At 34.6% G+C, this 13,474-nt stretch overlaps 1 protein-coding gene across 4 annotated transcripts in view; it reads right to left on the bottom strand.

Moving 5' to 3' along the window:
- Positions 1-13,474, bottom strand: part of LOC144963106 (cytoplasmic dynein 1 heavy chain 1-like) — a 73,448-nt gene that overhangs the window by 10,212 nt on the left and 49,762 nt on the right. For all 4 annotated transcript variants that reach the window (XM_078896760.1, XM_078896762.1, XM_078896761.1 and 1 more), the window contains exons 66-85: positions 13,193-13,331; positions 12,829-12,929; positions 11,943-12,127; positions 11,106-11,175; positions 10,651-10,797; positions 10,225-10,314; positions 9,408-9,468; positions 8,934-9,021; positions 8,567-8,732; positions 7,503-7,637; positions 7,198-7,292; positions 6,779-6,881; positions 6,518-6,592; positions 6,204-6,279; positions 5,529-5,689; positions 3,957-4,068; positions 1,577-1,761; positions 1,164-1,277; positions 571-741; positions 64-165 (exon numbers count right to left, since the gene is read on the bottom strand). In XM_078896760.1, the coding sequence (XP_078752886.1) occupies positions 64-165; positions 571-741; positions 1,164-1,277; positions 1,577-1,761; positions 3,957-4,068; positions 5,529-5,689; positions 6,204-6,279; positions 6,518-6,592; positions 6,779-6,881; positions 7,198-7,292; positions 7,503-7,637; positions 8,567-8,732; positions 8,934-9,021; positions 9,408-9,468; positions 10,225-10,314; positions 10,651-10,797; positions 11,106-11,175; positions 11,943-12,127; positions 12,829-12,929; positions 13,193-13,331 (2,376 nt within the window). The remainder of the gene's footprint in view (positions 1-63; positions 166-570; positions 742-1,163; positions 1,278-1,576; positions 1,762-3,956; positions 4,069-5,528; positions 5,690-6,203; positions 6,280-6,517; positions 6,593-6,778; positions 6,882-7,197; positions 7,293-7,502; positions 7,638-8,566; positions 8,733-8,933; positions 9,022-9,407; positions 9,469-10,224; positions 10,315-10,650; positions 10,798-11,105; positions 11,176-11,942; positions 12,128-12,828; positions 12,930-13,192; positions 13,332-13,474) is intronic.

Below are 13,474 nucleotides of genomic sequence, written 5' to 3'. Positions count from 1 at the left end.
GCACTTGTAAACTAAATGTAAATGTAAAAAAAAAAAAAAATCTAAATGATTGAAAAACATTACCTGGTCAAAGTCATTGTCAATCTTTCCACCATAGATACATTGGGACAACAAGGTTCTAATGGCATCCCATGGCACTTTCTCTGGTGGCAGATGGGTGCGACCCTGTTTTGTTTTTAATACAAAAATATAATAAATAATTGCAATAAAATTATCTGGTATAAATAAATGCACAAAATGTTTTAATTCAATTAACAACAGGGTAAAAAAGTAAAAACACACACACCCAGACACCCCCCCCCCCCCTCCCCCCAATACACACTCACACACACACAAAAGTAAACAAAGAAATACTTGTATGGAACTTTTTTTTTCAATCTGGAAATCGTATTTGTAATGATGCTATGCTAATAGGTCTGTCTTAAGACTGAATCAATCTGACTAGGACTGATCTGCAGTAAAACTTAATACACAGCAAACCTTTGTACAATGAAAACCTGTGTTCAAGAGAAACTCTTTTTAAAAACTTAAATGTAGATTATTCCTATATACTTCAGGCAGAAAACTCACCATGGCAACTGAGTCAATCCATACATCCAACATATCACAGGCCACACGAAGATCTGACTCTGTGAACTCATATTTCTTGGACCATCCCAAGGGTGTGTAACGCATACGTTCCTGTAACATGGCATGGAGCCATGCTAGCAAGAAGTATAATCTGGCCCTCTCATTGGGTACCTGGAGAGAATGAAAAGGAAACATTTTATTTTTATGGAATGATGCATGCTTTTTGATTGCATGGTTGTGGTAGCAGTATAAACATCAGATTTGTGACCTGAATGTTAGAAGAAGATAATGTGCTTAAGGAAACGTGGGAAACAGAAATAAATTAACAACTTCAGCTTCTTGAAAAAATTAAGAAGAAATCTTCCGTTAAAAAATTTGGAAAAAAGATTTAAATGGAGCTGGCTTCAACTATACTGTTCTTAAAATATAGACAAATAAAGAATAAAACTGTGCTCTCAGAAGGCTAAATATCTCAATATGGAGATGGGATTAAATTACCTTAATGTATTTTGTATTGTTTTTAGTTTGTAACACAATAAACTAGAAAAATTAAATTTAAACAATGGACAAAGGAAAAGGACACGAAATCTAACCTTGCACATTCTGGCTGATGGCACAGTACTGAGAGTCCTCATGAGATTGGCTGGTACACCAGGTGGTGGTTCAAACACAAACACACGGCCAGCACGAAGCAAGTTGGTAGGTATCTGGATTGAATCAAATGACAGCAAAAGACATGCAAATAATAGTTAACTTATATTCTATATCATCTTATACTATAAGCCTTAAGTTTTCAGTATAATAATTTCAATCTTTAATTTTTTTACACAAGCATCCATCATTATAATAGTAATATTGATACCAACTTCACTGATTTTCACATCTTAAATGATACAATTTTTAGAAAATTTCTTCAAAGATGAGTAAACAAAGATAAAACAGGGCAATATTTAAAATATTGCATTGAAAACATATCTATGGTACCCAAGACGTAAAGCAACATTACCTTGGGATTGATTTCCATAGTAAGGAAGAGTCTGAAATTTGGATGCACTTGTAGACTGTGCAACTTCTTCTCCAATTGTACAAGCCACTGTGGTGCCAGATGGACATTCTTCAGCATTACCCATCGGCCTGACTTGCTTGATGAATTGATTACTTTATCTGCTTGAGTGAAACCCTCAGCTGAACCTGTGAGATCATCAGGTCAAGAAAACAGTTTCATAATTAGAATTTCCTATATTTTCTCCCTTTGTAGCCCACATGTCTTAACAAACAAAAAACCCCAAAACAACCCCCAAAAAACCCAACAAATAAACAAAAATCCCGCTTGGCATCTCTATATGCAGGCAAACGTTAAACTTATGATATTCTCAATTGCTTTATTGAATGGAAATGATAAAAACTGAGTATTTCGTCTGCGTCCACCTTAAAGTTCCATCCCAACAATGTCACCTATCTCTGTCAAACACAATAGTTAAAATGTTTAAAAATACTAACAATTGTTAGTAATATGTATTAGTGGGCAACATGGTGCAGCAGTTTGGTCTTTGCTTTGTACCAATACGTGACCCTGAGTGAAAAATGTTAATTGAAAAAGATCTCTTTTGGATAAATAATAGAGATTAACAACAGAGAGAAAATATTAATTTCCATAGACACATCCACTACTGTTTCCATTCCTGCTAAGTATCCAAGCAAGGGTCTGAGAAAACCAGATCAAGCACATGGAATACATTTGATAGATCGACAGTGAGGGTTAACTGATTTGGAGCCTGAACCACTAACAACTCAAGCAGTGAGCAGTCTTCTGCTCTCCCGGCATTTCTACCCATCCTTCTGTGCCAAGAACCCAAAGTGCTGAATTGTGATTATAGGGTGACCTGCATAAATATCAAAGCAAGAAGTGGTGAGTTTTGATTATAGTGTAACCTGCATAAATTTCAAAGCACATAAGGCAATATACTTACTTATACAAGGAATCTTTCATAATTAACCGAAAAATGCCTGTAAAATCCGCGTATTTATGCTATCAACAAAATTCTTGCACTGTTCATACCTTGACTCGTCCTTCATTTCTCTACGTAACAGCCAAGTCTGTCGACACACTTCTGCCAACGCCGCACCATGGAATAGACCCTCTCGGAAGAAATTTCCGTCAAGGTTTTGTAGCCATTTCCGCACATGGTCAACACGCTCTTCATCGACATCAAAGCGCTTTCCTGCCAGCTCACGTTTCAGTGGCCCAAAGAGGTGATAATCAGATGGTGCGAGGTCTGGACTGTGTGGTGGGTGTGGCAGAATCTCCCATCCATATTTCTCTAGCCAACCTTGTGTCACTCGTGCTGTGTGGGGTGTAGCGTTGTCGTGTTGCAAAATGACCCCGTTGATCAACTGCCCTGGGCGCTTTCTGCGAATGGCCTCCCTAAGCTTGTCAAGAGTTTGGCAGTACCTTGCAGCATTGATTGTTTCTCCAGGTTGTAAGGTTTCGAACAGAATAACACCACGACTGTCCCAGAAAACAGTTCCCATTATTTTCTTTGCTGACCGCATGACTTTGAATTTCTTTGCGACAGGTGAGGATGGATGTTTCCATGTCATCGAATCTTGCTTTGTTTCTGGGGTGCAATGGTGCAACCAAGTCTCATCACCGGTGACTATGCTGTCAAAAAAAGTCACATCATACCCTAGAAAGTCTCCGCTGGCGTTGGCAGTATGCCCGTGAACCCTGCGTGAGCTCTTGCTTCTTCTCAAAAGTTCCCTGCAGATGTCCAATCTTTGTTCTTTATGATTGTCTGTCAATTGCTTAGGAACCCATCTTGCGCTGACTTTTCTGTAGCCAAGTTCATCAAATACAATTCTATGGGCAGAAGTTTCCGAAATTTCAAGATTGCTTGCGATTTCATGAAGTTTCAACCTCCTGTCTTGACGAATAAGCTCATCAACTCGCTTCACATTGTCTTCTGACGTCGCAGTTATCGAACGCCCTCTCCCTTCCCTGTTTGTCAAGTCGGAATGGCCGGCTTCAAACAAATTACACCAGTGATAGACTTGTGTACGGCTTATAACAAGCTCACCATATACACTCTGAAGTTCTTTATGAATTTCGGTAGGATTCAGACTTTTGGCGTTCAATAAACGTATGACAGCTCTGATTTCCTCCTTTGACCAAGTTTCAAGGTGGGACGCCATCTTTAAAATCGTCTAGAAATTCATTGTGCAAAATGATGCACTTCATAATTTCTGGAAATATCCGTAAAGAAATAAGGAATATCATGTCGTTTACAGAATTAAAAAATCTCCACTGGTTGCTGAGCAATGGGCATTTTTCGGTTATTTCTGAAAGAGCCCTCGTATTTAGGAAATAAATCCAAAGTTCAACTTACCAATAGCAATCGAGGTGATAGGTCTGCTTAGCTCAGCAGCCAGGTCATCCACTCTGGAGCTGGCATCATAACCTTGCACTGAGCACATCAACACAGGTGTTGCACCCTTGATCTGTGCAAACATAATAATAAATAAAGGTCATTCTAATGGCAGCTTCTAATTCTGCAATGTTATGACAATCTATTTAGTCTGCAAATTCTCTACCTTCTCTACCATTATAAACCCGACTGGTAGCTGTGTCATAATGCAATGTACAACTGATACTCTGTCAGAGCTGCCAAGTTCAGAAAGTCAAAATGAGGGACATTTTAGGGGCAGAATGAGGGACAAATGAGGGACAGAATAATAGGCACACACAATTAAATAGGGACACTGATAGTACACAATAATACTACCAATAAGATGTGGTTTAAAATATCTTGACCATTGACCTCCCCTATTGGAGGCATCATATAATAATGCCTCGGTCGTTGACCTCCTAAAATACAATATTATTTGACATCAACTACATACACTTTGAAGGGACTAATCAGACACACAAAAGTGTATTGATTGAACATAGAGGCTGATAGCACAGTCATTTCTCCTTATATTAATAACTATCAACAACTGGGCTGAAATGGGGGACATGAGGCGGTGATGCAGGACACTTGGCAGACCTGCTCTGTGGTCTCCTGATTGTTACAGTGCGAGCAGGCAAACCAACCAGAACCCAATGATGGTAAGTTCTGCTGTCAGATAGGTTTCAGACTTTATTCTGTTGGCTGCTATCCAGTATCTTAAACTGGCAGCTATTCTCCCAGTTTGGAGATTTTGTTTTTGTTTTGTTTTTAAGGGTTTTACAGGCTTGCAACACATTTAGGTCATATCAGCACCAGTAAAAAGGATGAAAATTGGATAGTAAAGACATTCTTGATGTACAATTAAAAGGACTTGAGGAAAAAGTAAGATAAAGGGGAATGGTTCAAATAGGGAACAGATGTAGATTCCAAGAGCACACTATCAGTGTACTTAGTTTGAGATAACCTAAAAGTTTCACCCAGACACCAGCACAAGATCCCACTAAGAGGAATACACTCAAATGTTTACAAATCAAATGTTAAATAAGAAAAAAATAACAGTACATAACAGAGAGATGATTTATAATGAAAAAAATATAATCTCCCAAAACCATACATTCGACTGTTTCCCTCACAGTCAAGGACTCCGGCCAGGGTCAGGACAAAACTAAGTAATCTCATTCCAAGACAAAGACAGAAAGCAATTGGAAAACAGGTATAGGGGAATAGAAGACACAGCAAGTACCTCCCTGCCCACTATGGGAGGAGGTCGGAAACCCCACCCAGGCAGTTTGGAGGAGACAGCGTCTAATAGCATAATTGTGTCCAATGTGTTGTGATGAGGGTTTTTCAATAATGGCCCAAAAATGCCAAAAACAAAATATATGTTAATTTTATCACTTTACTTGCATAATATCTTTAAAATCTGTACTGAAATGGTTTACCTTTTTTCATGTCATCATTTCAATCTTTTGCTTATTCAATCTAAATACTATTTTAAAACAAAATTACTTCATTTTCACAGATAGTTGCCAAATCCAATTCCTTGGAAGTGGCATGGACAAACTCAGTGCCCAAGACTTTCTCCACAAAGATTCGTGCCATGGCTGTCAGTCGGTCTGGGCGCAAGGCATGGATTACCAGCAATCCTTGAACAGCTTTACCAATGGTGCCTGAGGGGTGTTTAAATATTCAGTCAATAAATTATACATACAAAAAAAAAAAAAAACCCCACATAGCTTAGACATTTTAAATTTAAATTGTTAAATCATTTATATTGGTTTACTTATCTTAAAAGCATGTTCAAAACTGTTCAATTTGTCACAATCTTTCTAAAACAAAATCTTATAAGAGTGAAACATGAGACTAAGAATTCGATCATACCATTTAAAGCAGCTGAGAGAGAAGTGAATAGCTTTTTAAAAATTGATATCTGGTTTTGCTTTGATATAGCAGTTTCCTTTTAGCTATACTAATGTACGTTTTATAATTTACTTACCCATATACGCAAACAATACAAAATAATGGACGAGCCCTGATTAATCCCACAACATATTTGAGCATCATCAGTCACACACAATTTTCTAAATTTAATTTTGGACTTAAATCAGCAGGTAACCCATTTCTATACAAACACACACAGATTAATTACAACAAAGGCATTGTGTAGTATATATCATCACTTACTGAGTGGCCTGTTTTCTGTCCACAACGCAGGCACATCTTGCTCTGGTGTAGCAGTCTCAAGCCATGCCATGAACTCCTATAGGTGATAAATTATCTCATTACAAATACGCACTTTATTCAAATTTTATTCTATCTATCAAGAATTTGAATTTGAAATAAAATCTTTCAATATATCTGTTTATCACAAACTTTTCCCAAAGTGGTTAACATGATTGATTATAATCAAATAGGACAATGAAATAGGGCTGCTTCATATAAACTTATGTAAAACGTTTTACATACTAAACTTCAATTTATGATATAAATATACTCACTCCACCACTGGCAGTGATTTCTTGCATAATGTTCCTGAATGTAGGCACCTTTGCCAGACGTACGACAGCATTGTTCTGTGAGAAACAAATAAAATATAAATGTAAAACGAATCCAGGCATAGTTTTACTTCAAAAATTTCTTTTCTTTTCTTATTCTTTATTCTTCTTTTCATTTTTAAGAATAGGGGCTTCTTCTCAGAAAGAAAAACTCCCTAGTTAATATGTAAGGTACATAGGTGAAAAAAAATTGTTTTTAATCACCTGAGCATTAGATAATCCTTTGATGACAGGTCCTGAAGACTCTGTGAGGAATCCCTCTCCACTGCGCATTAGATGGTCAAATTCAGGCTCATATGTTGTTTCACTGAAAAGAAAAATCAGTCAAAGAAATAAATTCTTTATGATTTATTCATGCATAGTGTTTAAATCAATCTCCATAATAAATGATCCCGTAAGGAATATATTGTATGTATATATGTGTTGCTTAATGAAAAAATTATTTACTATACCTGGATTAAGATTCATTGTACGTGATTGATATAAAAAGAACAAATTTCTTTTTTTTTCTTTAAAAAATATATATTTTACTATTACCAGAAATTTAATAAAACTGATTCATTTTCCTCAGACTCAGCTGCACTATTCTATTGTAATCAATGTCACCTTGAAATCATACTTACTCTGGCAATCCATACAGATGAATTCTGCAAAGCTGAATGGCAAAGGTGATTCTGTCCTTATGAAGCATGCCACGACCAACACGGCTATAGGTTTCCTGTAAGATTAAGATTTTTTTAAAAAGTCAAATGTTGTGCTATGAGCCATGAAGTTTAATGAGCAAAAGCAATGCTCAATTGAGAAATAAAATAATGATTTCAAAATAATAATCTGACATCTCCAGTCTTCTTTGAAGATTAAAACTTACAAATCTCTTGGTAGAGAAAGTTTGTCTGTATCTTATTAATATTCTAAAATCGGTACTTACCATAAAAAGGTCTGTAGTGATGCGAGTCAAACGAGCCTTGTGGTCCTTGACATTGGTAAGGTTTGGATTATTGCTTGTGGTGGCATGGAAAATCTCCAGGAAGAATTTCAGTGAGAATTGATACAAGAAATGAACCTAGATAAAAGTAAAAATGTGAGAAAGAATTTTTTAATTTCCGGTCAGGAAGTCCTCAAAAAATGATGTTTTATGTTTGTTTATTTTGTTTTTATCCCCGTTTGTTTTTTCTTTCAGGCTTCTCCGTCCACCCAAAAATGATTGGGTAGTTGTTCTTCAGAGCCACAAGACCCATGGAACTGGATTTTATCCCAGTTTCTTTGTATGACTTTAAACAGATAAGAGGAATTGCTTGCTACTCTTTGGATTGGATACTAGTCTATTGCAAAGTGCTTTCCATTAGATCTAACAGACCTCAGAAGCTGATTATTGCAGGGTGGACAAGGGGGTCAGAAAAAACAATTGATGGCATTCAGGATTGATCAGTCACTTTGCTTGTGAGGAAAGCATATTGCCAACTGGACAATCAGGATCTCCATGATTGGGTTGTTAGGTCTAAAAATGCAATTTGTTGGAAATTACTCAACAATAATTTCATTCATAGGGTAGCAAGAAACTGTTGTAGTCTGTTTCACATCCGGAGACAAGGATTAACTCCCAACTCCAACTCTGGAGAACTACTATCTCTTCATTTTTATTCCAAATTATTGGTGATAACATAGACAATTATGAATACTACTTAGAACATTGGCAAAAGCTAGAGTACTCGAGGAGTTACTGATGTGTTAAAATACATTCTTTTAGTACAACTCTTGTATATAAACGGTTAGAATATATTCAAAAAATTAATCTTAAAATTCAAATAGAGTTAAAGAGCATTATAAAATTTCCCAGAATGATGAATAATTTGATTTTGTCCAACCCCCCCCCCCCCCCCCCCCCCAATTAAAAAAAAACCAACAAAAAAAAAACAATTTAAATAAAAAATTCTGGCAACAAAACTCTAGTTTTGGTACAAATATAACGCAACATCAATAACCCAATCTAACCTGTTGCAATGCTTCAAGAGTGAAGTAGATACTGGAGCATCCCATAGCCAGTGGTTCATATTGTTGGGAGACTGTCTCTACCTCAGCCATAACCACATCTGTTTCCTCCACCTTCTTAGCTACCTCAGCAGCCTCGTGCTTCAAGGTCTCCAGGTGACTAAGGATGCTGCGTGGGACAATAATAAAACATTAGTTGACATTCTATACAAAAATAATTGAGTTTTTGTAAACCCAATCTATTATAAGCAATTCACTAAACCATCTAAATTTGTAATGTTATGCTCCTAATCCGTGGTAAACTCTTTCTTTAATAAGTGAATTTTTCGTATCTCAAATTGTATTCATTTTATTTTAAAGATAGTATTACCTGTCATCATCAAGAATTTTGCCTTTGACATCATTCAAAGCCTGCAGAAGAGACTTCTCCAGTTGTCTTAGACGGAGTTGGAATTCCCCTGTAAGAATTGCAATGACAGATTAGAGGAGCATTTTCATAATATGCAATCCATCAGTTCATCCTGATATTATGTTGTAATAAAACAGAATCATGAAAATTACATTTAAAATCATAAGAATTTAATATAATGCATGTTGGAAAACAGATATAAGGAAATAGAAGCACAAGAAAGTGCTCCCCACCCACTATGGGAGAAATGAATAAATGAATGAATAAATAAATACATACAAAAATAAACGATCAAATCAAATTCTTTATAAAAAGCTATATAAATAAATAAATATAATCTTAAAAGTCTTTTACAACAGCTTTTATTTTAATTGAATTCCAAGACTTATGTTGGACAAATGTCAGCATCGTTTAAAAGAATTTTAAGCAACTCACCTTGCAACTTAAGAAGATCTGAGCGTTTTTCATCCACATCAGGTCTTTCAGCTTTAAGCACCTAATTGAAAGCAGAAATTGATATAGATTTTTTTAATATCAACAAACTTTTAAAAATTTCAAAGACAACATAATAAACGCATCTTCTTCCCACAAAATTAAAACAAGATTTATATAAATCTCAACTACAAGAAATGAAGTGAGTAGAGAAGTGCCAGAAGACAATAGAAAATTAATTATTTTTTTTGTGGGAATAGGGAGCCGAACCCATGACCCAACTACTACAGCACCTCTGCCTGGTCATGAGAGGGATGCTCTACAATCAACGCCATCCACCATGGTGGATTCCCCATCGCCACAAAAAATGGTATTTTTTATTGCCTTCTCGCAGTTCTTTACTCACTTCATTTCTTGTTATTTCAACATAAGTGCCTGTTCCACTCATTTTTCTCTACAAATCTTAAGAGATGCATGAGAAAACTAGACATACAACACATTTCAGTTCTGTCCCTGTAAAAGTATAAATGGATTTCAAAAATCTAGCAAATTTATTTATCACAGAGACTGGCTCACTCTTAAATATGGCGAATCAAAATCACCCAGATTTGAATTTGTGATATGTCAGACAGTAATGACTCCCATGTAGGTGATTTGGGTGTTACTGTCATCAAGTCAATTGCAATAGATTAGTAACCTATCTCTCGACTTCACAAAAACAAAGATAAAGAGTCAAGCTCTGTGGGCTGACTTTGTAGCTCTTAAATAATACTTATTTTTTTCAAATTATCAACCGCTATAAATTAAATTATTAGTTTACCTGGTTCAAGCACTGACTCTGCAAGCTGCTTCTGGTGACTGTGAAATTGACAAATGTTACTCTGGAACACAAGTCTGGAGCAAAATCCACCTGTGAACAAATAATAATTTAATTGATATGACTTACCCAGTGGGTTTATCAATAGAAAAATTAATTTGAACCATATTGTATATCTCAAACAATATAAACAAAACAATATGGCACAACATAACCTCAGAAGTAAAGATTGACGCCAAAGTATTTCCATTTTATGATTCATTTTATGTGAAATACAGTCTCAAATATTATTACATTCTCCTATCCAGAAAATTTATAATTAAAAAGAAAACAACTAATAAAATTTTTAATATTACAGGATTTTGTTTGTGATCAGAAGACTTGTATTCGTAGTCATTTATCAAATTTTGTTTAACAGTTTAAACTTACATTGGGATCCCTCGTTGTGAGGAAAATTGTGAATGATGGAGATAAATCAATGTCCTGGTCCCCAAGAGAAATCAGCACACGTCCTCCAGTACGCCTTAATTCACGATTCAACACTGGATTCAATATGGGATCATAGTTTTCTACATCCTGAAAAACAGTTAGTAAAACTGAAGCCAACCCATGACATAAAATATCATAAACATTAAATACATTTTTGTTTATAATGAATTAACAAAATCAAATTCAAGAATTTGAAAAAGCAATCAAAATTCAAGATCTGGATTTGGAAATTTTAAAATTCTGACAATATAAATATAAATGAAAGTTGGTCATGAGCACTGAAGAATCAAACTCATCCAGTACTTTTTTTATTTAAAAAAAATTATTATTAAAGATTTTACAGAAAATAACCATACCACCTCTTGACTTAAATGAAAAATAATTCCTTCACTGACCTGCACAAGTAATGGATTTCCAAATCGTAACGCACTCTCCAGATTTTTGCGGAAAGCATCATCAAGGAAACTTTAAAAAAAAAAAAAGACACATTATAAACAATGAATACCAAGCATCAGCAAGGATTTATTTTTAAATATAAGAAAAAGCAAGGACATAATAGAATATTTGATTTTTTGTTGTTAAAGAGAGCCTTTGCAATATATCAAATGTCCCATGGTGTTGGGGAAAAAAAAGTACAATTTTCTATATGTGTAAATCTAATAATTAGTTTGAAATCAATTCTGGGTTGCTTTCTCTATTAAAGCCATTTAATTGTTTTTGTTATTTTTGAACCGCATTGTTTTCCTAAATATTCGACATACAAAAGGAGTAAACAGTAAAAAAAATTGTTTTAATTCTTGTAATGAACTGAAAATAGAATCAAGGTTATATTTTTTATTTCTCTTTATAAAAAAAATGTTGAGTTTGGTTTATTTTTTTGTTTGTTTGTTGCTTTAGGTCTCTTCCAACACAATTGAGGTTATATGAGAGACCGCTGAAACAAAAAAACAAGCAATCTAACAAAAATAGTACAAATGTAAATCAAAATCATAACCTAAAGATATCATAAGCTAAATTATAAATAACCAAGAACAAACAGGCAGAAGATTTACAGAAAAAAAAATATCCCCTGTCAAAAATACAATCACAAACTAAAGAAGCAGGATAGGCTAGTAAAGAGAAGAAGAAACGACATCACTATCGGATCGTACACCCATGCGAACATCATAGGTATATGATTCAAGGGTGATGCTCCCATCCAACCACCCGCGAGTTTGGTTTACATCACATACCTAGTTTTGGTAATCTTTCTTTCCTTGAATTCATTCATGATGAATTCAGTGGCTTGTCCAGATGGATCAATAATAAGAGGATACCTGTTGAACCTCTTAAGCATGATGGCATTCTCTGTACACAACTCATCGGTTGGCAGGGCATTTGCTTGCCATTTCAGTCTTTCATCAGCATTAGAAAGGTACTGTGATAATTTGGAGAAAAGGAGAAATACTGGCATAATTATTCTGTTATATACCCAATATAACTTTTCCATGACTTTCAAAACTTTTATTTTTAATTCATATTCAATTAAATTCAAAATTGTTTACAAAATATACTTTAATTACGACTTTCAAAACTTCTCTTTTTAAGAAATTTGGAAAATCAAACAAAATTACGGTTGTCAAACTTTTTGATTTGATACATCCATATTCTCCTTGTTTATTTCAATACTCTTTGTTGAATCAAATGAGCATTAATCGGAAAACAATAATTTTAAAAAGTAAATATCAAGAATAATGAATGCAAAGACAGCAACAACAAAAACAGCAGCTAAAAAATTAACATAATTGAGCTTGGCTTGAGCTTTATATGTCAAACAATATCCACTAAATGTGCTCAATGCACTTTGCAACAGTTCTCAAGCCAACAGCAACATTTAATATGAAGGACGAGACATCAACAACAACACCACCAATAAAAACCATCATCATCGTTGCATTATATAATTATTGTCGTAGTCTTTGTCATTATTATTATCATTATCATTACTATCATAATTGTTAATATTATTATTATTGCTATTATCAATATTATCATCATCATCATCATCATCATTATCATCCTAATCACTTATTCTAACATATTTGTACAAATGTAATAAATAAGTGTATTGGCCATTACCTCTGATTTAGCCAGGTCAGGTCGGAACTGGATATTGGCATTCTTTAGATGTTCGCACCAGTTGGAGAACAAGGTTTGTCGCATCAGTTGGTCAAAGTAACCTTAAAAGAAAACATTTCCATTTTCAATAAAGTCTGGGAAACTAGTAAAATTTATCATGATTATTCATCTAACCTGTACATTGTCATTTAAATCAAATTTTAATTTTTAAAAAGGTAAAAGGGTAGCTGTAAAAGTTGAATAAGAAAATAACGAACAACAAAAAATATTTCATTCCTAAAAATATTCAATGCATGCTTCATATTGCTGTTGCATATCCAACAGGAATACACACAATACGAACTGTAATTCTATTTGTTCTCACCTCCATAAGCCATGAAAGCTGATGACAATAATACATCTCCAATGATGGTTGCCATTTGGTTCTTGAAGGTCTCACTTCCTGCCTCCCAACGAGTCTTCTCACTGGCAAGACTGTTTAACAAGGCAACACTTCTTTCCACCTGAAAAAGTATGGAATCAGCACAATAATAATATAATTGAACTTACTTTTAAAAAATAAAGCATTTTCTTTTTGAAAGGTTTTTGAATCAAATTATTGTTTTATTTAAGTTACATGATAAAAAAAAAATAAAGTTTGCAGACA

Source organism: Berghia stephanieae, chromosome 1 (assembly GCF_034508935.2).
Source record: "Berghia stephanieae isolate SIO BIC M18660-M18661 chromosome 1, UCSD_Bste_1.3, whole genome shotgun sequence".
Classification (NCBI taxonomy): domain Eukaryota; kingdom Metazoa; phylum Mollusca; class Gastropoda; order Nudibranchia; family Aeolidiidae; genus Berghia; species Berghia stephanieae.
This window is presented reverse-complemented; position numbering and strand designations above follow the sequence as displayed.